The following is a 26,432-nucleotide window of genomic DNA, read 5'->3' as shown; positions in this document are numbered from 1 at the left end:
GAATGCTTTGTAATGGGAACGCTGGAAACGGAACAAGTAACAGTTGTTTATGGAGGGCAGACATTTCCTGCTACTCATTTCCTCATTTCCGGCTGGACCAGTCGACACATTAAGCTTCATTAACCGAACACGAACAAAAATTCACAATTTCCTGCGCCTTCCTCGTCATAAAGGGGACTCCCCCGTTTGATCTTTTTGAGGAAAGTTTAACGAAGAACTGAAACGACCTTTAAGATGGAGATAAAGATAAAGATTTGATTGTGACGTCACAGGGGTATAGCGTGCGGCGACTTGTTTATGATTCGACCCCCAGAGATCCTGTACCTTCCGAATGTGACGTCACAGAAACCTGTTAGTCTCGCGCAAAGCAGGAAGCCTCAATACACGCACCCCTTCCCCCACCCCAGTACGTCTGTGTGATGTGACAAGTCCGGTTATGACGACATAATTGAGGCGACACATTCGATTCGTGGAAGTTGTGCGTGAAATGCTCGGTAATCGAATGGAATTGGTCTTATTTGTGTCTCGTGGTGCTGATGTCATACGCAAGACTGCACTTGCTTCGGCATGTAGTGAGGGTTGAAGGCATATAGGGTTAAGGGAAAGATTGGTCGTAAAATACTTGAAGATTTCGGACAAAGAGAGAAATAAGTTATATTTCGTTTACTGCAGATTGTTGTTTGAATGAGTGGCGCAGGATTGTGTAAACGGTGTGTTAAGTGGAATCTTGCTGTATTGTGGTAAATGTAGCATAGAACTTTCAAGAAACAAGAATGTATAGGTTTGTGCCCTCGTCTGATGCTTGGCCAATTCGTCGCCTTGGTTTGAATACGTTTTTTGTGTTTCCCATAATGTTAGCTATTCAGCAGAGTTGGATGCGGAAACATGGATCAACGGGTGGTCCATAGTTACGTCGTCGCCTGTCACAATCGTATGTTGTGACGATTGAAACAGGCGAATGACGGTATATAAGCTTTCGAATTATGGCATTGTTGCCATAGTCAGAGTTCAGCTTCAGTGCCTTTGTATGTTTTCTTTCAAGAAACTTAATATTTAACAAATGTCGTTCGCACGTTCAGGTTTTTATTTGGTTTGAAAAGTTGACACGCAGGTAATTGTGGTTGTTTGCCGTTTGCTAAACTTGTGTAGGAGAATTTTCATCGCCTCGGGCTACCTTGTATTCTGTACACTCATCTTCGTTTGTTTATTTAATCTCGAACAAACTGATGAGATAATTATTTCAGAGGCAAAAAGCGTTCGGTATGATTTCGTTTATTCTTTCAATCGAGAAAATTGGATTATTTTCAGTCTTAAGTCAGCTGGTGAATATTAATTCAGTAAAGCTTTTGTTTAAAAATGGACTCCGTGGTGTATATTGCGCTGCCAAGTTGGAGTAATGTTAGTGGCCATCCAAATCACTGCTTTGATATTTTAGATCAGATATGTGGCGACCAATTGAGTGTGGTAACATTATCCCGAGTATGAACCTTGTGAACCTGAAACTACTAATTTGCGCCAACTTGAAAGTGGTCGTTCGAAAGCAGGTCGAACTTTACCTGACCTTTACATGGCTTGTGATGTAATAATAAACCTAATAGTGTTCACATTCGAGGTTGGGCATTTTCAGTTTCTGGAGGTAGCGGTTGCTGTAGTGGTTGTTTTTTTCTTAATATTGTTCGGGAGCATTTAGTCACCTAGTAAATTATGAATAATGTAACAGGTGCAGGAGGTTGTGCTGTGACTCCAGCCATTACCACCCAGTTATCATGTTTACAATGTTTATTTTCGGCAATCTTTGCCACTGAAGGGGATGTTAAGATGACTGCGCGGGTGAAAACCCACTTATTTTATGAGTAATCTCATCAATTGGAGCCTTCATATCAATCTTTGTCTGTATAAGGTCTTAGTCCTACCAGCTGTAACTACATTACTGAGATGAGGTTTGATGGAGTTGAATCATTAAAAGACTTGATGAGCTGGTTTCTGGCAAGCCCTAATTATAGATGTTGACACTTTTTAACCCTAGATGCGATGACATCAGTTTTTGTAACAATCAATCAATATGTGCTGTTTTACTCAGGTTTGTTAAGTAAAGTTACTGGTTTGGTTTTTCCTGGTTCAAGGATATGCGAAATATGCGCTGGACGCGAACGAAGCGAGTATACAGGTAAAATTAACCCCAGCTATGCCTTATTATGCCCTTTGCATTGTGGTATTGTTATCCATAAAGCTTGTTCGACGCCAACAATGGCAATTGACTTTTTCGAACAAGAACAATTGACCCCCCGGAGAAATCAGTAAAATGTCAAACCAGCAGATGGTGAAATCACAACGCAGGTTGTCGAAAATCTTTCTTCGACCTTTTGGCTTTAATATGTCACCGATTTCGTTCTAAAACCACTGTGACCTCACAATAACGTAGGTGGTTGTGGTTGAACGGATAAATATCCCATTTCCTGTGTATGATAGGTGTTTTTATTCGGTAACGGTTTTTGTTTCTTCTCGAGCCTGTTTCACGAATCTTTGGCATTTTCAAAACTATCCGTTTAATTACTTTGTAAGTGCCAAAAGTTGTCATAATAAATATGAAATTCCTGTTGCTGCCAGGCATATTGCAATTAAAAATGTACTGATCTTCTGGCATAAACATACTGTATTCTTACGACGTTTCGTCTGCCACTGCCATGCGGCGAGACTTCATCAGGTACTGATACCTAAGAATACAGTACGTTTATGCCAGAAGATCAGTACATTTTTAGTTGTTAGTATATATCATGTTATTAATACACACTAAATTTGAGTAATGCTTTTCTCATACGCCCAGCGCACTGCGCAGCGTAATTACGACAAAGAAAACTTTCAACCCGGGGCAAACCCGTAGCACAGAAATCCGATCACATCTGTCTCAAAACTCATGAGAGAAAGGCACTACATCACGTGACGTAGTGGCGGCAAGCGCACCGGAGCGTGACGATTTGTCACGGTTTTTTTCTGATTTCACTGCAGCCGCCTTTAATAGACCCTGGTTGAAAATGATGAGCACGTTGTTGTCGTTTATCTCGCCTCATGTCTGGCAACGCAGCAGTAGTGCTTATTACGCGTAGACAATGGGCGTCTGTTTTTTAACATAATTTTGCTTTTACGTCACTATAAGGTATTGTTATTCAAGTAAATTGTGTTTGAACAGGTATGGGCTGTCTGTCAGGTAATGGTTAACCAGCGTTTGTTTCGTGTACATAGGAGCTTCTTAAAAACTTTTAATGTTTGACTGGAGGAATTGTTGCTCAACGTAGCGTTGTTTTGAATCTCGACAAAGCGAAAGTAGAAGGTGTTTTTCTGTAGTTTCCCACTGTTAGCTGCTATCCGTCAGGTTGTCAACATATTATCATCCCGGTTTAATGCAATTAAGTGAGCACAAAGATTTTCATGACAAATTTGACTCGGGAATATCGGGAGAAAGTCTTGGACTGGTGTCAAGTGTTGGCATTGAGCCATATGTTTTCCTGCCCTCAACAGCAGTCTACTGGGGTTAAGGATAGGAAAGAGTTGTAGTCGGCCGGTGTGCCACCGCCGCTACTGATAAAGCGTTACGTTTGCAGGAAACACGCCTGGTATCACAGTATGGTGGTCTTGTTTTAAGATGCGGCAGATTAAAATTTACATATTGTTCAGACAGTTTGGTTAGATGTTAATTACGTACGTGTTTTGGTTGTGCAACATAGTGAGGTAACAGACCTGTTGTAGTTTTAATGAAGTTTTTTTGTAACGTTTACTGGCATTTGGGTCTGGAAATTATGTGAGGTGTTCGTTGGCCGATTAGAGTTAAAAGGCATTCAACAAACATAAAAAAAGCATTTAAATCAATGATCATTTGCAAAAATTATAAATTAGTCGCAACTTTGGCTATAAATAAATCTGGCAGCAGAGCAAGTATAACGAACCAAACGCAACGTCATAATCTGCATACTATCCTGACGGCGGCAAGAGAAATGTGTAGCAGGACTGGTGTAACTGCCGGAACGCAAAACGACAGACTTTAATCTAAAAAGTCAATTAAATCCTGCACGTTTCGTTGGCGTGGTTAGTTACTCTCTCAGATAGCTGCTATGTAAGACTGATCGATAATGCTTGCATCCTGTGCCTTGGTACTCCCTGTGGGTCACCACTCGTAATTAAGCTTCCACCCTCATGTCCTCGCTGTAACTCCGGTAGCGGCTATTTTAAACCTGGTCAATTACACCCAGCCAGAGGTAGAAGTTTTAAACTGTGGTCGGCAGTATATATGGTATAGGGCGGGTTGTGTTCAAAAAACCTTTACATGTTCGCAATACTGCCCTGACGTGCAATGACGCCAAACAATCTTGCAACCATTTTGACAAGATGGAAATTAAATGCTCCGATATTAGATCCTCAGTTTAATTAATTTAAATAAAATAAAAAAGTGACACGGGGGTCATCGCACACTGACTTGCAAAACCAGGTGTTAACGTGAATTTAATCCCACCTACGTCACAATTGTCTGTGGAATATTTACAACGTCTCTGTTTTGCTGGAAACGTCTGTATCGCATCCTGGACAAAAACGCTCTTTTTTCAATAAAAAGTAGGACCCGATGTCAATATACCTGCGCCTATATTATCACTGGTTTATGTCGGTATTCTTAATTACTTCATCGTGCTGAAACAGGACGCTGATGTTTAGTTACAAAGAACTCATTACGGCTATACTTTTTTGCTATAGTTCGCCATTGTGGTGCGCCACAAAGTTCTCTATTGCGTCACAGCAAGCGTAGTGTTTGGACACAATGCATTTCGATTGCAACAACTGTCTGTACACCCGTGACTTTAGGTGATTCCCAGTTCATTCGAGTGATTATGGCGCAAACAGTCGTGTTAAGGAAGCATTGGCTTATATAGCGTATACAGCATATGCGTTGGATGTTTGGTAACTTCTGTAGGTTATCATGTTGTTAGTGCATGTTATGGTTGCTTATAGGTTACAGTGTGTCACTGTTGTGACACAACAAAGGTTGTAGAAGGTTTGTGTGTCGAGCAGTGATCAGCAACCGGAAGCGTTTACATCTTTGTTTGGTCGGAAAGCGATTTGGCACAACGCTTTATGACGCAACAACCAGGTCGTGTCAATATTGATGTTGAACACAAGCTGATCCTCCCAGAATAAGATGTTGATTTTCCGGGTTTAAGTGGGTTTGGGCCAGGTTACGCAGGTGCTACGGGGACTCATGTTGTTTGTGTATTGGCAAGAAAGCTTTACAGAGGAATTGTGGGATTTGACTTAGTGAGTTGGGGTAGAATTGTAACCAAACTTAGAAATACTGTGATGATATAAAGGAGCTGAATACTAATATAGAATCCTGCAATCCAGACGAGGCAGCAAGCAAACTGTAAAAAATATGTCTTGGGTAGAATTTCTTCGCAGCATCGTGCGTACGAAATGAATCACAATTGTGACATCACTAAGCCGTTCGAGTGGCGGACGATTGTGAGCAAACAATGCGCGCGGACGCTTGTTTCCACAAATCACAGCTTCAAACCCTTTTCCGACCAACTCATGCCAAGTCAATTACGTCCTTGTTTATTTCCCCAGAGTATAGACTGTTTATTATTGCAAGTGGTTAACGCGTTCTGTAAGCCTGCATCCGTGAGCACTTAATTCTAGAACGTGTTCGCGCGACCCAAAATAATGCCCGAGAGAAAGTGGCTCGACACTGTGCGACCTCCAGTGTTAAGGAACAAAAAGTCGCGAGCCGAAAACAGGTAAGCTCGACCAATCATCGTGTCGCTCCATGTCATGTGACCAAGTTACTGAATGGCTGTCACTTGCTTCAACCAAGGTTCACGCGTCGTATTCAGGCTAATCCACGTAACATATTTTATACGAAACGTTCGCAGCGGGCGAACTAATTTCCAGATGATATTGGATGGGAAATTACAATTAGTGTCTGTGCTGCTTTTTTTGTAAATATCGGTTATTTTATTCAACCAAATGATCGAACCCTAGTAATTGTTCATGATGAGTTCAAACTTCGCTGTATTTATGTGTTCTGTTTTAATTTACAGATGTGACGCTCCCCTCACACTGAAAACGGCTCGGTAAGTCTATGTTTATTCGTGTTTTGATTTAACTTATGCCCCAACTGTACAACAAAACAACCCGTTGGAGAGATTTGTGACGTACCCGTACGTCACAATGTTAACCCCAAAGTATTTCAACCGAAATTGTGGCGTTTTAAGTGTTTTTGCAACACGTGCAGTCTGTCAAACGCTTTCCCGCTTTCAAGTACGTTGAACAACAGTTCACACTATGACGTCATAGTGGGGATGATGTTCGTTGCTTCCCTTCTCCCGCTGCGCGCGCAAGTGGATGCTTTCTCACGCCACAAATGGCATTGTGACTTCACTGTTAGTTTGTAGGCGACCTGACAGTGAAGATGCAAGCTATCAGTTGTTCAGGGTCTTTTCGGAAATTGTTTGCTGCTGAAAATACCCAAAAAGTTGTCAGATCTGCTTGAAGTCAACTGAAGCTCAGATATTGTTTTGGTTAAAAATGTTTATCAGTTTAATGACATCATCTTGAAAATGACAAAACTTTTTTACTGTTGGACTCAGTTTATTAGTTTTATTTAATTGTGGATTTTCCGCATTTATGATTTTTCTCCAAAAACAGTCAACACTTGAATTCTTCTTGAGTCGTTATCATTTCTAATAATTCACGCTTAAATGGACACGCAACAGTCCGTGAAAGGTTATCTCAGGTCATTCAGATCGCACTCTGACGTTTGTAGCTACGTCACTTGTTGTTTTTGGCGTCACTCATAAACAGAAGAACAATTGACAGAAGCTAAATTTTAATCATTATTCGACCAAGTATCGTAACTTCTATTCAGTTCAGCATCTCCGCCGATATATATTTACAGTGTTTCAGTTGTATGTGTACCGGGTATGCAGCAGCCTGGTTGTCAATTAATACATCTTCCGGAAGAAAATGTTGCTGCGACTTTCAACCACCTCCCACTTTTTTACATTACTGGTTGAGTTGCTTCAGGGCAAACTCCCACTAAAATGACCGATTATGAACTGCATCAGTTAGAAAGACACTTTCACAAAGCAGCGAAAGTTTATATCGGAGAGAGTTTTGCAACCAGCTTACGTGTTCACTTCAATACGACTTTGCTTGCATGATTCGTTCGCACTTCGTCAGGCAATGCAAGCTTTGCACTGTAAGCTTCTAGTCGCCAACTGGTTTGAGGTTTGCACAAACCTACGTAAGCAACGTTCAGGATTTCATGCATAACCCGAAGTGGTCTTGACAATAATGTGATTGTGAGGAAGTGCAAAAGTTGGTTTGTTTTCATGTTAAATTTAAAATAGCTTCAGTGCGTGTTGCTTCCCTCGTCTCCACAGTTCAGGTTTGGGTGAAAAGTTTTCCTTTATCACGTTCACGGAAAAGTTGGGAGGCGATGCCTTATCAGTGTATCAGCAGGATGTATCGCTTTGAAAACTTGAGGTTGCCCGTCGAATAACAGTCAGGCGAATATTCTGTGGCGATAACCTGGCGGGTCGTGTTACTTTTCACGATAATACCTCGTTAAACTCTGGCCTTTCGATCGGTGCGGTGTTAAACCGTGCAATACTCGCGTGTTTATGGAGATATAGAAAAGTATTGAGTGGGTGAATGGGCAGCTCTAGCTGGGATGTGTACACAACCGCTTTGAAATACGACGAGAAGGACACTTCTCTACCGACAGCAGTTGCCGCTGTCCCATGGGAGTGTGAGAGATAGTTGGAACGAGGGAAGGTCGGTGACTGAATGCAGCCGCCCACGATAAACCACTGGCAGTGTTTTAACAACTGTGGTGACGGTTAAGCTTGTATGAGTTCTGTCATCTAGTTGTAAACGAACTGATGGTGCGAAATGAAGTATTTAAAGTGAAAAAAGAAAGCATGTACGTAATTAGATTAGGCTTATTGCGTTTAAGTGTGCGGCATATGGCTGCTGAGTAGTTAACCGTTGTATTAAATTTACCGCTTACCTTTAAGGCGCTTCGGTTTAAAGCAATAAAATCGGTTACGACTGTTTGCGTATCGTAGGTCGTTGCGAGTTAAGAAAAATTTGCAACAACAAGCAGGTTAGTTTCCTTTTAAACACGGGCGTGTGTGAGGTTTAGTAAAGTTCAATCTCTGGAGATGTTTGGAGAAATTTCTTCGCTCAAATGCATCATTTTGATTCGAAATATTTTTTGCAATCAGACCAAATCAAAGTAATTACTGTAGGAACTTAAGCTTAAACTTCGCGCGTTCAAACCTGTTACAAAAGCAACCATGAAGTCCTTCCGACGACTCTCGGTACGTCACAGCGCCGATGACGTCATAGATCAAAGCAAATGTTCCAAAGAGAGCCCGGCGCCAAGCGGAAGACTTTCCCTGAAAGCAGAGCTGAGAGCTTCGTTTTCTTCGTTGCCCCACGCCAAAGTCCTGCAGAGGCGAAGGGCGGCAACTGAAGTTCTCCGCTCGGCCCAAGACACAAGCCCGGATACCAGCCGAAAGTGGTCACCAATAAGTGGCCTGTTGGCGTCACCCAGTGGCCACAATTTCTGGACCCCGTCGCCCCCTAGGAGGCGCCTTGGGTCAAAAAAACGTAAATCAGCGCTCGAAGCGACGGCAAAAACGTGGGATTCGGATTCAAGGTGCGGTTTTTTGTCTTTGTTGTTAAATTTAGCAATTAAGGCGTTTTCACTGAGCTCGTAGCGCTCCTTAAAGAGTTAGCAAAGTTTGGGTTTAACTAGATTTTGATTTTCTGGCAATATTTTTGTTACGCTTCACGGCATTTGCTTGCCTTATTGTGATTACGTCACTTTGGCCTATTTGGAGATTTAGAAAATTAAACTTTTTGCTCAAGTTGTCTTTAAATTTCAAAAATCTTTTTACGAAAATATTTTTTTTGTCTGCTTTTAAACCCCTCAAGATGGAAAGTCGACCCAAACCGTACAGTTCTCAGTTGTGGGCGCTTGAGTGATTTGTTGAATCAAGTCATCCACAAGTACTTACTGTGAAAAATTGCGAGCGTTAAATTGTGAGTTCATCTCAGTCGACAACAGCGTCGCAGATTTTCCCAGCTTGGTCGGTTGCATATCAAGGAAGTACTTAAGCTTGCTTGGGGAGCGTTCCAGATCTGCTCCACGTTTTTCCTCACAGTGCACATCCGGAGATGGGCCTTGAATTTGTTTTTTCACGACCAGATCGCCAGTACTTTAAGCGATTGTGAGGGCAATAATATTTTGGTGGCAGATACAGAACTGAGCTGAACGACCTGAGGGTTTCTCACAAGCTTGTGAGTTTTAGTTTAATGTCGTGAGCAACAGGAATAGTTTGTCTGTATTAAGTTGTGTCAAGGAAGTGCAGGTTCAGTTCAACGTTTGTGGATTTTGGAGAATTGGTTCTGGTTTCTTTTTTAGATCAATGGCTTCCAGTCTGAGGGCCATGGTGGAGGCCACGAAGATATTTGCAATAGGCCACTATCGTAATAGATTGGACTATATAAAAAAAATGCCTTGTGTTGCTGTCAATGTTTTATTGTACCAGAAAAACAGATTCCTTGCTGATTTTAAATTGTTTGTTTTTGTCAAAAATATATTTCAAGATGGTGTTCTGGTTTCGTTTAACACTTGCTTCGGAAGCGAGACTGATGAAATTGGATTGACAATTAATTGTAAGGAACTGGGGAACGGATGCAATGAAAGTCGTTCATGATAGGAAGCATCAGTTCCCACTCGAGTTCCTCCGCCCGCCCTCGTTAATCGCAGTCAAAACGGCATCATGCAACTCACGTGTTTACCTTATCACACGATTCTGCTCTTTGTAAACGTAAACATACGGGACTTGTCACCGCTCTGCCGACTTCCCATCGTAGGGCAGGATGTTGACTGCCAGTCGTTTCATCAATTTACAAACTGCATCACCAAAAACTAAAATAACTTGTTACAGTTGAAATCCCATGACTTCTTGCTGTAAAGTAGTTTGACCTGAGGTAGGGTGAAATTCACATCACGAGCTGTAGTTGAAATGCGAATTTATAATCCAGCAATGTTAGGGTTCTGTGCTGGAGTGAAATATTACGAGTTTCTCTGTGTTCTTATTGGTCGAATCGCATTGTTGACTTTTCCCCAGAGTGGTACCAACGTCGTTTAAATGTATTAAAAAGGGAATGTTTCAATTGCCTTCGCAAACATTCGTTAAAATGTTGCGTGACTGGACGTAAATTATTCATTGCTTTTAATCCAATGCACTTCCCCCCCAATAAAGACAAAGGCACGTGACAGGCCCTAATGCAAAATGACGATTTTCCGCCACTAATCGCCTTTATTACGACGAGGCAGTTATGCATTGATCCCCTCGCAAATCAACCTCTGAAGGATTTTTTCATTTCAGTTAAATGAAGTGTTTTTGTGAAGCAAGTTCAAACGATAATATCTGCGTGACAGCAAAAGTTCACCAGATAGCTTGTTCTGTGGTTCGAATTTCATGTCAGCAAAATCCATAGAAATGCCCAAGTCCATAGGAATGCATGCATGGATGATGGTGGCACCCCCTGAGAAATAACAGCGCTGGAGAGGGCTGAGAATCGTGCGTGTGAGTGTAGTTGATGATGGTAAAGGCAGGATTGCGATTAAGGATGAGTGGTTTGAAGTAGGTATTGATTTGCTCAGCCAAAAGGTACCAACATGTTCATGTGGGCGGCGGCTTGATTGTATCTAGCCGCATTACGAACGGATGCGAAGTTGATTTGAGTGTGAGAAGTTATGTGAGCTTACTGGACTGCTAGTCGGGTGATTACTGCAGATTTGGTTCAAATAAGGAAACGTTCTTACTGAGTTCATTTGGAGATTCAACTTTTACACAGTTGCAAAGTTGACACCTTTGCAACTGTGTAAAAGTTTACAAAGTTGACACCTTTCTTGACGCCATGGTGTACGTTGTATGGTTGAATTGATCCCAAAAACAACATCACTGCAGCAGGCAAACAATAACTTCGCTTGCAGCAGAACAGCTTTTGCAAAACAATCGCGACTTTATGAAGCAAGGCCTTGCCGTGATTCATCGAACAATTGAACCGAAGTTACGTCACAATCGATGTTCTTAAAGTTCGTGAAACGAATCAGAATAATGGGTCGCGATGACGTTGGTTTGGTGTCCGTGCGCTTTTTGAGGTTTGTTGTTGTTTAAACCGGTTGTGCGCAAACGCCTTGCCAGCTCCAGGTTTTAAATTGATTAGAACAACAAACAGAGCAGTTTACTCGAAATTAAACTGACCTGTTTCGAAACGTGACGTAGGCAAGTCGAATTTGATTCCTTCCAATATGAAGTTTTAGAATCAACTTTTACTGACCAACAGAAGATTAAAAAAAGGTGAAATTATTGCACTCAGATTTTCATTGTGAGCTTAGTGGCCAGTTAGATATTGAAACTTTGAAAACAATTGACAAACTTGAATGTCTACGCGTAACGATTGCACTTCCTCATGGCAAGCAGGTTTGTCACAGCAGCAGCTACAAAGGCTGATGTCATTTCCCCGCATGCAACCACCCTCAGTGCACAGACCGAAAACAGTCAGGTGCGAAAGGGGGTGGGTGTTCATCACAAGACGTTCAGAACGAAGCTGTGTTGTTACTGGATTGTTGCAGAGTTGCTGCTGCTTCAAGTGGAGATAAAACCAAAGTTTTTTGTTTCTTGACCAAAATTGTTTTGTTATGATGTCACAAAGACTTTTTTCGTCAGTGCAGCTTCTCCCTAGCACAATTCTAGAACTGTTCTGTTCCCTATCTTTCGTTATGGCGTCTTATCGCGATCGCGTTTACCTCGCCACGGTCTGCTCATCCGACGAAGATGACGATGACGTCATCTACCTTCCGGCGGTTACGGCCAGGTAAGTGTGACGTCACAGTGGGGCGAAACTTAAATGTGATGGATGAATGGTTTTCATGTGTGCTTGTGAGGTTGTGTGTGATGCGCATACAGCAATGTTATATTCGCATTTAGTGCAAAAGACGTCAGCATCATTTTTGCCATATTATATTATGTGAGGCTTCGGCTTCTGCAGAAATCGTTAAACCCCTCTTCCCCCTCTGACATGAGCGCCGCGGTTTATTCTGAAATAATTCATAATACATGAATCGCTACGCTAACAAAATCGATGCAATGCACCAGAGCTATTGTTCCGCGTTGTTGTGGAACGACAACCTTTCTTTTAATCACGCTACGTCACAGTATGCGCTCTGTGATGTCACAATTGTCGATTGTCGTGTGGTGGGAAGTGTGAGAGGAAGGATGAGCCGGGGTTCCTCGTATGACCAGGATGTATCCGCGCAACTACATCTGTCACCACTTCACGCTAAACCCCGAGCTGCCAAATCAATCGGGGATAATCTGCATGAAACTATGTAGTTATGAACGGGCATTTTTCTTCAGTAAAACGTTTTTCAGCTTTTGAAACTGCCCCGCGTGCGATATTATTTATTAAACACCGCCGCCATTTGCAAGTGTTATAAAACTTTTATAACTTCGTCCGCAAGGTGGTGCACCCGAGTACTTTAACAGTGGTAAATGTTTTGTCGAAGTGGTCTCATTGTTTCACGTGAAGAGGTGATTGTTTCGTCACAACAATAATACGTGGGCACTACTGGGTTCCGTGTGGCGTGGTTGATTTGTGAGCTGGCTTTAACACAGGCTTATTGTCTGGTAATATTCGAAAGCAGTTTTGTCTGTGTAAAAAAATTGAGGCTTGTGTTTTACGATGGTCTAAGCTAAGTGTGGAATATAGATTGGTTTATTAGTTATCGTAGGGGAGCATATAATTACACAAGTACTTAACACGGTTGAACGACATGAAGGATTATGTCATGTAATTGTTGCATTCTGTCGCCGTCTTATCTGTGTGTTTGCGGTTTTTAATTTAGTTTATAATTAATGGTCGGATTTTATAAATTGTTTGAGACAATTAAGAAACAACCTAACCATTGTCCGTGTGGGATTGTTTTTACTTTTAGTTTTAATGTTGAAAGTTGATGATCCTAAACTCACGTCGCGTTTTGTTGAATATTCCAACTTTATTTACGGTGATAGACTTACAAAGTAAATAAATTGAAATATTTCAAAGGTCTGGTTCACGTCTATTTAAGGCGGTCAATCCACAGTATTTTTACGCCTACAAAAATGTGTGACGTCATACAAGTTAATCCGAGCTTTGATGAATGTTGGCGGCGAAAAATCGTGTTTGCAAATATATTTTCACCGCGAGCTTCTTATTAAAATCACATCAATAACAAAGAACACGGGGAGGGTTTATTTCCCCCGCGTGTTGGGGGGTGAACCGTATCGATTGTTACATCATACACGCCTTCATATCCGCCGCTCTTCGCGTGGTGGTGTCAAAGAACGCACCTCAGCGTGTTGTCACCTCACAGGGAGCATTGTGACGTAAAAGACCGGCGGTGACGCTTGAACGCGCATAGGAGTGTTTGGATTTGATACTCAGTATTGCTTTCAAGTGTCTCGTGTTGACTTTAAGAGGTCTGAGATTCACGTGCGTTTAGCGTTCTGTCTGTCACGGGTATAGCAAGTGTGTACGAAGCAGACAGATAGAAGAGTTACCATGAATATACCGCGACATAGAGTAGATAATAATAGCGTTTATATCAAGGCTTTTTGCCTTCAGCCGAGGCCTCTAACGCCATAGTTTCAGCCTGAATATTCTGCAAACATGCAATGGACATTTTACATTACCAGAATATATGAGTAAACTCCATACATGTTGGATTTTGTGTTAATGCAATACCTGATCAGCGCCTTAGTTATTTCAGTACGTTCGTGTTATTCAATCAGGCGGTTACTAAGCAATGAAAGTTGTCATTGGTTTAAACCTTCGTTCCATCGTAATATTGACAATATTCCCGCAATAACATTCAATGAGTCGCCGCAATTAGAGCAGCTGTCCGTTTGTACGCAGATGAACCTGCGAAAGCATCTGCTGTAAGCCACAATTGAACACGTCGGGCGCCCAATGCAACTGTTTATCTGTAAGCTGCCCACCCTTTTTCTCCCACTTTTCACTCAGCTACACGGGCGCAGTTTCTGATGTTGGTCAATGTTTGAATAAGACCTGTAAGGTTGGTTGGTCCCACATACGAGGTTGTAACTCTTGTTTGCTGTCGCGTGATAAGAATATTTTCCACCAGGCTGTCATGTTTAACTGAAGTTTCTTAAATCGACAGGTCACAAATTTGAGCGCGTTTAGTTCTGTGAGGATTTTTTCCAGGTTAGTAATCGTCAGTCAGTCGAGTGTTTTATTATATTTAATATCAAGTCCATCCTGAGACACTAATGTTAAGTAGGTAAAATTTTGTCACAACGCGAAGCTTTATTACGTAACAAATGTAATTGTTTTGTCAGTTGCGAAAATGTTCAGATATTTGAATAATGTCGTCGCAGCTATATTCAAAGTTTGCTTAAAAAAAGGAAGTTAGCGAATGTCAAGGTTGTTGTTGTTGTTGTGATTCTCCACCCAATGTTTACTACCGAGTTGTTTCGCGTGACGACTCCGTCTTAATCCCTCAGGACGCACTTATCTCTGAGGTTAGTTGATAAAAACACCCCGCGCTTGTTATCGGAAAGTCGAAAGAAACCGGGCGAAGAAATCAATACTTCTTCACCTGGAAGTTGGCTTCTTAATAATGTATGCGACACCCAGTCGAGCAAAACAATCCACCAACAAAATTGACAGGAAAACCTACTCCAAAAATCAAGGTCATAATGTAGCTGACAAGGTTATAGGTCTGTGACATGGCGGGAAATGTTCTCGTGTGTTGTTGTTGTTTAAATGTGGAAGCGGCATTATGTGTTTGTTACAATAAAGGCTATTTTAGAATTGTATAACGCAACTCTTAAAAACCTCGGCTTTGTTATGAAGAATATCAATCAATTAGCTTTGTCGCGTCATAATGCACTCAATAGTTCATTGAGAATTTTCAACAATCTGTCAAACAATTGAACAACAGGGCTCGATTCCAGAGTCTTTGTTATCCTGTTACACGATACTGGGCAGGTTAGGGGTCCCACATTCCCACCTGAGTAAATGGTGTTCATTGTAAATGCTCAAAAATGTTCATTTAATAACTCATAACCGCAAAAAGTTGAATTGTGTCGCTGAAACCAACCCCCTTTGTTAACATCACATTCAGCCAACAGATTTTCACGTCACAATAGCGTTGTTGAATTGCTCTGTTACGTCACACAAAGAGTTGAAGTGCAAAAATATGTTTGTTCATCTCAAGAGTTGCTGTCGCAGCAAAATCAATTCGTGTGCAATTTACGATCGTCCTGCACAATATCCAGAATAAACAAACCTGGCGCTCCTGTATGATGTCACAAGGACAGTGCGCTGTGTAAATATAAAAGTGATTGGTTATCGACCGAATAATTTTAATGCATGATTGGATCCGCATGTAAGTCGGTGAAATTGAATGTACGACCTTTGTGGGTAAATCTGCATCGATCCACGATGGAGAGGTCGATTTTTTTTCCAAGACGCGAACTACAAACACTCAAAAAAAAAGTTACGATTCTTGGCTCGTTTGTTGCGCCACACACCCAATTATGACGTGTATATATTTTCGGGCAGGGCGCATTTATTCTAGAACGTGCTTGGAGAATGAATGTTTGTAGAATGATTGTTGAGTGAATGCGTCACTGTTTCGCCCCCACTTGACCCCCCCAACTCCGGTGCTTCCCCGCAGTGCGGCCGACGAGGGAGGTTTGTTCTTCCCGTACCCTTGTGCTCCGACCATCTTCTGGCCCGATCCTGAGGTCCTCAAGCGACGGGCGTTGATCTCCCAATCGAGCAGTGAGAGTTTGGTCAACTTCGTGTCCCAGAGCGCATCCGAGGTTGAAGGTCAGGCTTTCCAGTTCCATCAACCCCATGGAGTCCGCAGGATTCGCAGTTTAGGTCCCGCGGACAAGGGAGGTGGTCAGGTCGGCCGACTCCGACATCGTCGCGCTGCTGTTTCTGCCGCCGCATCTTTCGATCAACCCGGGGCGGTTGAAGAAGTTGGCGAAGAAAATTTCACGGTTGACCAGTACGGGATGCCAGTGAAGAAAAACACGCTGCGAATAACAGCGCGGTTTATCGGATCTCTGCAGAAACACTCAGCACAGAAGGCAAAGGCTGAACGGGTGGCAAAGGCGGCTGCGCTTGCCACCTATCTCAACCACCCCAGAAGGTAGAAATAAGAGGGATATTTTCTTTGCCGCCAGTTGGCGCTCCGGAGCCTCTATTTTCCTTTTCAGGGCTCGTTTTTCAGAAATCACGCGCGGTTTTAAAAACGCTTGAGCGCTAATGTTTCTCGTCACAAAAAATCTCTCCAACGGGTTTAAAAATAAATTTATCGTCAAATCGCATCATTTGCATATTTTTAAACATACATTTTTGCATCTGCAGCAAAGAGTCAGACGGGGGGGTTTTATGCGACCCCTGCTCGGACGATGCCTCTAGTGGCGGAAAATTAACTAATGAAAAGGTGAGTCGTTTTATTTTGTAGTGGTGTTGTTTCTCTGCTTTGTGGAGCTCGCTTGCTTGCTACTGCCTTGTTGTAAATCATCTACAGCCGAAATTTGCGCTTGTGTCGAAATTTGAAATCCGCTTTTGGCAATGACCACAAATAATTCACAACAAAAACCTGTGATAGTAAAATTTTTGCGGAGAATTATTAAGGAATTTCCCAACTCCGAAACTCGTTTTAATTTTGACTGTAGTTGATACAATAAACAGTAGCGCTTGGTGTATCTAGCTGTAGTAATTTGTTTGTGTGTGCCTAGCAAACCTCTCAATAGTGTGTGCGATTTGCTCGGTGTCCGAAGCATTTTATTTCTGTAGTCTAATTATCACGCCGATTCGTGTAATCGACGACGCTGATTGGTTTAAATCCAGCGAAAGTCCCTCCCTAATTTACTTGCATGACCAAACCCGAATTAATGAGTTTTCGCTCCTTGTTTTTTCATTAATTTCATATCTCTATGCCCACACACTCCGACACACACTAAATTTCCAACTTCACCCACTGCACCGTCGGTATGACGTCAGCCGTGACGTCACAATTGTTGTTTGTTGTGATTGTTTTTCTACTTGTTGTGTTGTTGTAGGCTGACGATCTGTTCGCCATGCTCGAAAAAATGCAGGTAAGAAATGTGCGATGGATGACGGGGTTAAGGGTAGTAGGGAGTGAATTTTTGTGCGGGGGCTTTTTAGACCAAATAAAATACGTGCTTTGTTACAACGCAGTTTGTTAAGCAACGATTTCCATTCGCTGCAATAGCGTGACAAAGTGGCAAAAATCAATAGGGATTGCCAGCATGTGTGATAATGCACTCCTTTCATTCGACCGCATTCTCCGCATTTCAACTCACTTATACAGAAATCCAGCTACAAAATAAGCAGGGCAGGTTGACAAGCTGGAGACATATTCAGTATGTGGAAAGTTCAGATATATTTAGAGATATTTGTAAAGGAAGATGGTTTGCCTGCAGCATTATGTCAGCACTAAAGTGTAGCCTCTTTATGTACATTTGCCTGACATAGTTTAGACATTTACATAACATATGTTGTTGATATCTCATGTCGCAAAATGTATCACGTTACGCTATGTGTTTCCCCTGTGAATTAAATATCAACGCTACAGTGCAAGGAATATACAGAGTATATCATGCATTTCTCCCATAAGAAAACCAGCGACACTTTGAATGCTAACAATTATTACTGGATTTTTTCAAACAGTCGAAATAGTGGTTTATGTAAGACCTGATTGTAACCCACTAAATCGTTGGGAGAATATCTTTCCCCGTGGTATCGGCAATAAAGAGATCGTCCAACCCTCGTGTTAATCGATAATACCGGTACGAAGGCAATATATCAAAACGGTTTATTGGCGATTGAACCTTTTCGCCGTATTCTCCCATTCGTATCCGCCATTGTGCGGCTATTTGTTCCATGTCGTCGTGTTTTCCTGTAATTCTCTGCCCTCCTCCACCTGGCACACGCGATATAAACAAGGTCGCTGATCGCAAAAATCAATTTTATCTCTGCTGCGTGGAACCCATGCCCTGCCTCGGTCGCATAGTTGACTGTTGGTTTTTTGGTTAGGATGGCTAAAAGAAGTGACTCACAATTTGTCTTTCAGGCAGTATTTGAAGTGGTTTAGTTTTCATCAAACAACAGCACATCCTACGTTTTGTAAGCATTCTACAGGGCTGGTCAAATATTTCATTTCATGAGGATTTTTGTTAATTTACGCCGCATAGTTCTTCTGCTTAAGCAGCAATGAAGATATAATGTGATTATTTTACATCACGCCGTTGCAACACCGGATCTATTTAAAATATACGCGAGGTCTAAATATAATTCGTCCTCCATCACCTAATGTTGCAATTAATCAAAAGTTGCAATTGTGAAAAGTTTTGGCGCAATAACAATGACGTCATCGGCTTGAATGTCACGTGGTTTAACGGACAAGGGTAAAATCAGGAAGCTGGGTAGCGAGTTTCCGTTGTTCGCGGAAGTTCCACCATTGTCCGTTCACACTTCACGTATGTGTGACGTAACAGTGCCCAGTGTGACTTCACGCCGTGTTAAAAAGCAGCAAGTAAAGCGGATGAGGGGAGCGCAGACAGTTGGTGAGGTCGCGTTATTCGCACGGGGTCGACATTTCACGGCGTCCAACCGTGAAGGGTTTTGGTTTTGGTGAATGTTTGTCACTGAATGGATTTGCAAGAGCATCGTTGGAGGTTTAACACTGCCAGTTGTTGGGGGAGTTTCTAAGTAGCGGGAATACACCAAAGCTTGCAGAAAAGTTAACAACAGCGAGATTTTCAGTTTTGGGATAGTCATTGTTTTTAAGTTAAGTCCATCTGTAGCTGCAGCTTATTCCTGCAATGATATGAGAAGTGTTTGAATATTAATCAGGGTCAGAGAGACGAAGTCGCCTTCGATTAAGTGCTTCGTGTTGTCCGCTTTCAGGTGGCTGAGATAAATTATTTAGGAATTTGCTGACGTGAAATGCGGAGAATGCGGAAGTATTCAAAGAGTTTCAGGTCAGCGATCAAATACTCGGTAGGTTTCTTCAAACAACCGATGAAAAATAAGACCCTGTTAAAACTGTAGATTTGTCTTGTCTTGCGATGGAATGAAACAATTCTGCGTTGATTTTTAATATTACTAAACATGAAAAAGACAACGTAAGTCACAATGTCGCAAAATCATTACTGGTCATTTCATGTCGGAGTAACATGAAGAATTTTTCTTAACACGGAAACTTGTGACAGAGCTGACAACGCGTTCGGTGTAACCTAATAGGTGTTCGCATTAAAGCACTTGCGTAGTACACTGCATCACCCTAGGTCAGAAGCGTTATATCATAGGCTAAACTGTTGCGTTTTGAAGTTCTTACCTAGAGTAGGTCAATGCATACTAGATGCAAAACGCACAAGGTTTGCTGTAGTCCGGTTTCCATAAAATGTAAATTAGTTTAAATGTTGGTCCCATATATACCTTATACTTTCACGCAATTAGAACAATAAGTTGGTGTAAGTTCAAAGCGTATTCAACTTGGGAGTTATTATGGCGAAAATATTAGCAAAGTGTAGGTTGTAGAACAAAAAAAATTCCGACCGCATTCCGTCAGGTCCGGATTGGGAAAAAATTTCGCCCCATGAAAGTTTTTTGGTTTTTTCTTTAAAGGCGACACGCATGGACGAGCAACGTTGTTCTCTGCGTCTCCCAAATCCAGCTTCGGACAACCAGGTCTGTACCCCTCCCCCCCAACACCCTCGGTCCCCATGAACCTTTGGGGATTCCCCCTTAACCTTTATGACACGTACTTTATTCGTATTGGTGACAATAATTTGACATCGTCACGTGACATATTGCATCACAACCACGTGATTCCTCACCTGGTATTTTTTCACGTCTAACATTTTATTACCAACCATTTCCATGATCAATAATTTTTTTTATGACTCAACAAAATCGGTCGCAGTTTTAGAAATATCTAAAACTGCAGGAGTTTTTAATTTGTTGCATGGAAATTTTCTGTAGTAGCTTAGTGGAGTGGAGTTGTGCTTGTGTAGTTGTGTTTGTGTTGCTTTCACTTAAAATCGTCAATCAGGCTGCCGTGTGTCATGTGATTGTACGAATAATGTTTGTTGTAGAGAATTAACGCTTGTATAATAATTACTCGTATACCGCCTTGTTAGTTTGTTAATCTTTCACAAAATCTCCCGTAAACTTCTCAAGTGTGACATAAATTCTGATAAACCAGCGACGACATAACTGATAATGTTGCTTAACATGTGACTTAATTAAACCCCAGAAGTTTGGATACGGTTCATGGGTTAATGTTTATTCTCAAGTAATTGACATTTCGGCTAATCCACCACATTCGCTTGAATAGTTGCTGGTGGTTCCCCCTATTAACCCCCAATTTACCCCATACAGTCGGACACCCCCTCCCCACTGTACCCATCCATCAACGAAGTGCTACGCAGGGGAAGTCCCTACGCTCAGGTGATTCCCCCGCCCCACGGGGGCTACTGGGCCCAGGGTTTCCACCCCGAATCGCCCCACCTTCACGCCGACCCCGAATCGCTTCGAAGCGTCATCGGCTCCTATGTCAGCACTATTCACAAGGATGACGTCACTACTGCATACCGCGAACACTTTTTGGGCAAGGTTGGTTGTTGCAAGTAAACACTGTGACCTTTTCTTGACCTTTGCGCTGTTACAGGAGCACGTGAATTTGTACGCGTTCGACGAAACAAACGAAACAATCGGTTCCATTGTGATGTCAGTCAAGTACGAACACAGCAACGAGAAGGGAAATCTGGGAAAGCACCGGGTTTTGTTGAGGCGAGTTAAACCTTCTTGGTTCAAACATCCGGGTTACTTTGTATGTAACGATACCCACACCTTCATCGTGTTCATTTTTTCGTTTGAAACTTGTTTTTGTTCCAATTTCTAATCCAACATTTCTCCACCAGATGTCGCCATGCGTCGTGGACAAGATGTTTCCCTGTGACCCCGGAAAGTGGGGGGCCCGTGCAGTGGGCCAAAGCCATGTGTGACGACATAAACATCGACAAGTAAGTTAATGTTTCTCAACTAATTTAATCTAGAAAGAGTTGTTTTGTTGCCAAAAACAACCGTTTGTCTTCAATTGTTTCGTGACAATATGACAATATACTGTTGTAGTTTCTTGAATTTTAAAATAAATTGCGCTTGTTTTCTAAACTGCCACGACAACCACAGCAAACCCAAACCCGCGGTTAACCCTGGCCAATTTCTACTTATAACCACGTTGCTTCAACAATGGAAGATGGAATGCCTTCCTTGTTGTGACGTCAGTGACTGCGGGGTCACCCGTGGGGGAAGAAACAATAACGTATCATTCACAAGCACGTCACCTTCCCGACTGGGATTTAATAGTTTGGTGGGAATGACGTCACGTTACATACAAGTGTTTAGGGGTGTTATTGTCAATGCAGAGATGCAGTGACGCGCCCGGATGATCTTACACTCTTATGAGACAAGGCCTAAAAATACCAGTGCAGGACTTTCTAAAATTTCCGTCTGACCTTGCTCAACCTTTGCAAGATATGGTGGTGATTCATTCAGGTTTTCTGATTTCGTTTAATTCTTCCTTGATCTTATTCAGGTTCCTGCCGGTAATTAGCCCCACCGTGTGGCCAAATATCCTCCAGTTCGACGAACATTCGATAAACGCCTCCCATAAGTTCGGGTTGGTTTATCAGAGGAAAAATCAATCGAAGGAAGAAGAGGTTTTCGGAAACTGTGAGGAATCTCAGGGATTCCGCGAATTCCTTGATTTCCTCGGGGATAGCGTAAACCTACAGGTGAAAAAAATATATTCAAACTTTCTATACCCCTGCATACTGTGCAGGTTGATCGTTCTGTAATATTTAAAACATGAAAATATAAGATTCTTTCAAATACAACACGTGATATTGTTGCTACTGGGCCAAATATGTTTATCAGATAAATAATAACTCCAACCACTATTTCTTACATTCAATCTTCTAAAAAAGAATTTCTCTTTCCAGGGATTCCAAGGATTTCGCGGAGGGTTAGACGTAAATCACGGTCACACTGGAGAGACTTCCATCCATAGTGTGTTTGAAGACCGTGAGATTATGTTCCACGTGTCCACCAAACTTCCCTATGTGGAAGGTGACAGACAACAGGTTGGTGGTTTTGTTCTCCTTATGTGTCTTTTTTTATCTTTAATGGTGAATTCAGTATAAATGTCATATTTTTAATTTAATTGCGTATTTGCGGGGATATCGACTTTGAAATAGGAACACTGAGTCCATGGATGTAATAATTTCAATAATTTTGGTTGCATTACTCCTGCATTCTTAAGTCCACACTTGGTCATAGGAAATGTTATCGATGATTTGTTAATTTTACGCCGCTACACACAAGTTAATAATCCCGGGTTGATTTCAAAACACTTCGACGAGTTTCTCAATCACAAAACGTTATTTCTAATTCTCACTAATCGTTTCTGACTTCCCCAACAGCTCCAGAGGAAGCGTCACATCGGTAACGATATCGTCGCCATCGTTTTCCAAGAAGAGGAAACTCCCTTCGTTCCTAACATGATAACTTCACACTTCCTGCACGCCTACATCGTCATCCAACCCATCGACCCTGGCACTGACAAGTGCAGATATAAGGTAAGCTACAGATAACAATGTCCTCATTCGGGTTTCTTTCATGACGTCACAATCAGGCATCTGTTGAGGTGCTTAACTTGCATTACTGTAAAGTTAGATGGATTTCCCAATTCTCCTTCATTTCATCACCATCAAATTAACGATACTTTAACGCTACACCTGCAGGTTTCGGTCACGTGCCGAGAAGATGTTCCAGAATTCGACCCCCCACTTCCGGAACCCGCAATATTCGAACGCAACGAACAATTCCGAACTTGGCTTTATTGCAAACTGATCAACGCCGAAACATCTTGTTGCAAATCGGAGCAGTTTGCGAAGTTGCAGTACAGAACTAGGTGGGTTGGTTTGTGTGTGGCTGACCACCGAATAAATTGCCCCAAAATTTATGTACAAAAACAATACGAAGTGGAAAGTTTGTTCCATGCACACACATCCTATTCCACATTCAGCCATGTTTGAAGTTTATTCCGACATTTCTTAACTTTTCTGCTGCTATAAACCGCATTTTAATCGACCTTCGGATCGAAACAAATTCGAATACAATACTAGGTCACGATTTGCACGTTTCATCATTTTTCTACAATCAAATGATGAGGGTTCGAATCCCGGGCAAGCCACTGATTCTCATGAACACCTGAAATACTGTTTGTAGGTCGATGTTGTTGGATCAACTTCACGACGAACTTAACCGTGGAACAGAAATGATGCTCGGCTGTGCGGCGCCCACTGGCGGCGGCGACAACATAAGCACTTCGTCAGCATCGTCCGATATGGCGCGTGAAGCTGGGAGCACTTTCTTCGAAGCTTTCCGCGTAAGCTTATAAAGAATTTGTGTATGTTTAGGATTATCGGATAATGGTGGATTCTCAGTTCCAATACTTACCTTTTTGGTATCCGATACGATACGATATGATCGGACACTCACCTTCTATGGCAAAAAAGTTTTAATATTCTTTTAACTTGTGTTATTTTCACAGCGCTTGGCTCGGAATCGGCGTCCGTCGGATGACCGCAGCTCAAGTCCTACGTTAAACAACAAATCAAACGGATCGAAAAGCAACTTGGTAAGATCCACATGTTGTCATGCCCAAAGTTAACTATAAGATTCTGTCACATCCCGCGTTCATCAATTGTTAAATTCATCTGATTTGTTTTCTGTTCAGGATCCAAAGAAACCGGAAGTGACGAAGACTGGGAGGACAGACGACGACCCGAGGTACTGACATGTTTGTTTTTTGTATTATTTTGTTAAGTTTCATTCAGCTTTTGCATTTTTTGATTAAAAACAGTTCATTAGTCAGCAATAACTTTTGGTCGAACTGTTAAAAAAAATAAATTAAATTTCACTAAATTGAAGAAATCTTGACGTCACGCGAATAAAACTCTTCGATTCAAACACTTTGTGGTTTGTGTGAAGAAAATCCTAATTTACCATTGTTTGTTTCAGTCCGTCTCCTGGCAACAATCACGTCAACGACAGTGGTCACGTGTCTGACTTGGCCCCGGACGCGAAGTCCAGCCACGGCAGTGTGACGTCACTCGGTGAATCCCCGAAGAAGGCGAGGTGTGTAGTCGCAGTTAAATGAGCCAGTATGTGAAGTGAATCGTTACGAAATTTTACCATTATGTGTTTTTTTTGCAGACAAATTCGTTCTTCGTCACCTTGCCAGTCATGCGGGAGTTACACGAGTATTGATTCGGACACTGGGCTGGTAAGTTCGACTGTCTGCGCTCGCATAATATCTTTGTTCATCTTAAACCACGTCAAGGACACTAGTGATATTAAACTTACTTTCCTTAAAAACCTTCTTCGCGATTTTAATCATGGCGACATCAGTAGAACATAAAGCATTGTTTAAGAACAACCAGTAATAGTGACGTAACAATAAAACATTCCAGGAAAGCATCGCCTCGTCATCCCGGACTGACTCGTGGCCCAGAAAGACGAACTCTTCATCCGGGAAGACAAATTCCTCATCCCTGGACCGCGGCAAGGATGCGATCCATGAGAACGGGATGAGTGAGAGTGGAGGAGGAGGAGGAGAGAGTCTCGTCAGTTCCAAGGAGCTTGACATCCTCAAAGGGGAGATGGATAAATTAAGGACGGAAAAGGATGACCAGCAGGAGGAATTGATGGCAAGTTTATTTTCGTTATCGCTCAACCCGAATATTAAAATACTGACTGATGGTTTTGCGCTAACCAAGGCTTGAGGCAAAACGACGGTATTTGTAATATATGGAAGCCAGACGTTAAATTTGCGCGGGATTGTTGTGAATTTTTTGTTGTCTCGCTGCAATACAGCGACCTTAAAACAACAATTCCCATTAATATTTATTCGTAATAAATCTCAAGCTCCCTAACTGCACTCTAAACCTAACTTGTATCATGGCTTGTCACAGAACTTACGGAACGAAATTAAGCGAATGCGGGACTCGAACCACGTGTCCCGTCGTCATGGTGACATAAATTCAAACACGACCCTATCGAAACGTCTTGGGGGAATCACCGCAACAGAGGAACATCTGGTTTGAGAACAAAAACTGCAAATGTGACGTCATAATGCCTTTGGTGGCGAGCTCCGAAAGAGACGAAAAGTTTGAGAGGCGATGTCTTCAAATATACAGCTCTCTGGCACTCCGTGCGGCCGCTGTAAAGCTTCATAGTTCCAGACAATTACGTCAGTGTTGTGTGTTTGAGCTGGTGCGTCGCTATATTGTTTCCCGTTCTACTTTCATTGTCACAAAGTCGCGCGTTCAACTGTATCTTGCCGTTTAACAATCTACAACTGCCCATCCGCGTCTTCGGTTGTAGCGTTTACAACTGTGACGCGTTATGCTCATGACGTATCTCTGGCTGTGACGTGTCGATGACGTAAACGCGTGGTTGTGCCGTCAACACATTAACCTGGAGTTTGTCAGGTTTTGCGTTATTTTTAATATTTATCGATTTGAGATTTTTTCCTCGTTTGTCTTCTTGTGTTGTCGGCACTTCACCCCCTTCTGCTCACCCCTGATTTCTTACCGCCGTCTTTTCGCGTTTAATCTCCAATGTCCCGTGTTAACGTATATTGTAAAGGTGATTTTTCTTAAGCTTTTCATTGTTTCAAAGCACAAGCGATATTCGTTTTTTTAAGTTTTGTTTCATTTTTGTAACACAAGCTTAAATCTGCAACACAAACATCATGTTTTTTTGTGGCACTGGATCGTCCAATCACCATCTTCCTCTGTGTCACGTGTGTATTCCAGTATTTTCTACGGGTTTGTGTTGAAGATTTTATCGCACCTTTCGCCGCCAATATATAAAAAAAATATCTTTTTGTGTTTATTAAGAGATGGCGAACATGGTAGAAGGCATGGTTGCCGTCAGCTACATGTGGATGAAGCAGTAAACAAATATTCTGATTAAATTACGTCACATGATTTTGGAAGCTAGCTTTAATTTCGTCAGGATAACGACCTTTGTTAGTTAGACCCGCAACAATATTTTTTTCGGCGATGTGTGCGCATAGTAGCCTACGCACTTATGTGTCCAACACAGTGCATCTCTACATAACTAATGCAAAAATAAGCGCGTTTAGATGAAAAATCAAAGCCCGCCATTCGAAAATCATTACATTT

At 42.0% G+C, this 26,432-nt stretch overlaps 1 protein-coding gene across 4 annotated transcripts in view; it reads left to right on the top strand.

The window, feature by feature from the left end:
- Positions 1–26,118, top strand: part of LOC145902431 (uncharacterized) — a 68,291-nt gene extending 42,173 nt beyond the window's left edge. For 2 of the 4 annotated variants that reach the window (XM_082990388.1, XM_082990390.1), the window contains 18 exons: positions 6,081–6,113; positions 16,510–16,588; positions 17,211–17,246; positions 19,801–19,863; positions 20,557–20,790; positions 20,846–20,967; positions 21,099–21,200; positions 21,773–21,971; positions 22,179–22,319; positions 22,659–22,814; positions 22,980–23,149; positions 23,467–23,626; positions 23,792–23,878; positions 23,978–24,030; positions 24,262–24,378; positions 24,457–24,526; positions 24,714–24,950; positions 25,215–26,118. In XM_082990388.1, coding sequence (XP_082846514.1) covers positions 6,081–6,113; positions 16,510–16,588; positions 17,211–17,246; positions 19,801–19,863; positions 20,557–20,790; positions 20,846–20,967; positions 21,099–21,200; positions 21,773–21,971; positions 22,179–22,319; positions 22,659–22,814; positions 22,980–23,149; positions 23,467–23,626; positions 23,792–23,878; positions 23,978–24,030; positions 24,262–24,378; positions 24,457–24,526; positions 24,714–24,950; positions 25,215–25,346 — 2,191 coding nt within the window. In that variant the 3' untranslated portion in view covers positions 25,347–26,118. The remainder of the gene's footprint in view (positions 1–6,080; positions 6,114–16,509; positions 16,589–17,210; positions 17,247–19,800; positions 19,864–20,556; positions 20,791–20,845; positions 20,968–21,098; positions 21,201–21,772; positions 21,972–22,178; positions 22,320–22,658; positions 22,815–22,979; positions 23,150–23,466; positions 23,627–23,791; positions 23,879–23,977; positions 24,031–24,261; positions 24,379–24,456; positions 24,527–24,713; positions 24,951–25,214) is intronic. The other 2 variants (XM_082990389.1, XM_082990391.1) reach the window with 1 other exon arrangement.
- The last annotated feature ends 314 nt before the right edge of the window (positions 26,119–26,432 follow it).

This window comes from Ascidia mentula, chromosome 5 (genome assembly GCF_947561715.1).
Source record: "Ascidia mentula chromosome 5, kaAscMent1.1, whole genome shotgun sequence".
NCBI lineage: Eukaryota > Metazoa > Chordata > Ascidiacea > Phlebobranchia > Ascidiidae > Ascidia > Ascidia mentula.
The sequence above is the reverse complement of the archived record's forward strand: the minus strand, read 5'-3'. Positions and strand labels throughout refer to the sequence as shown.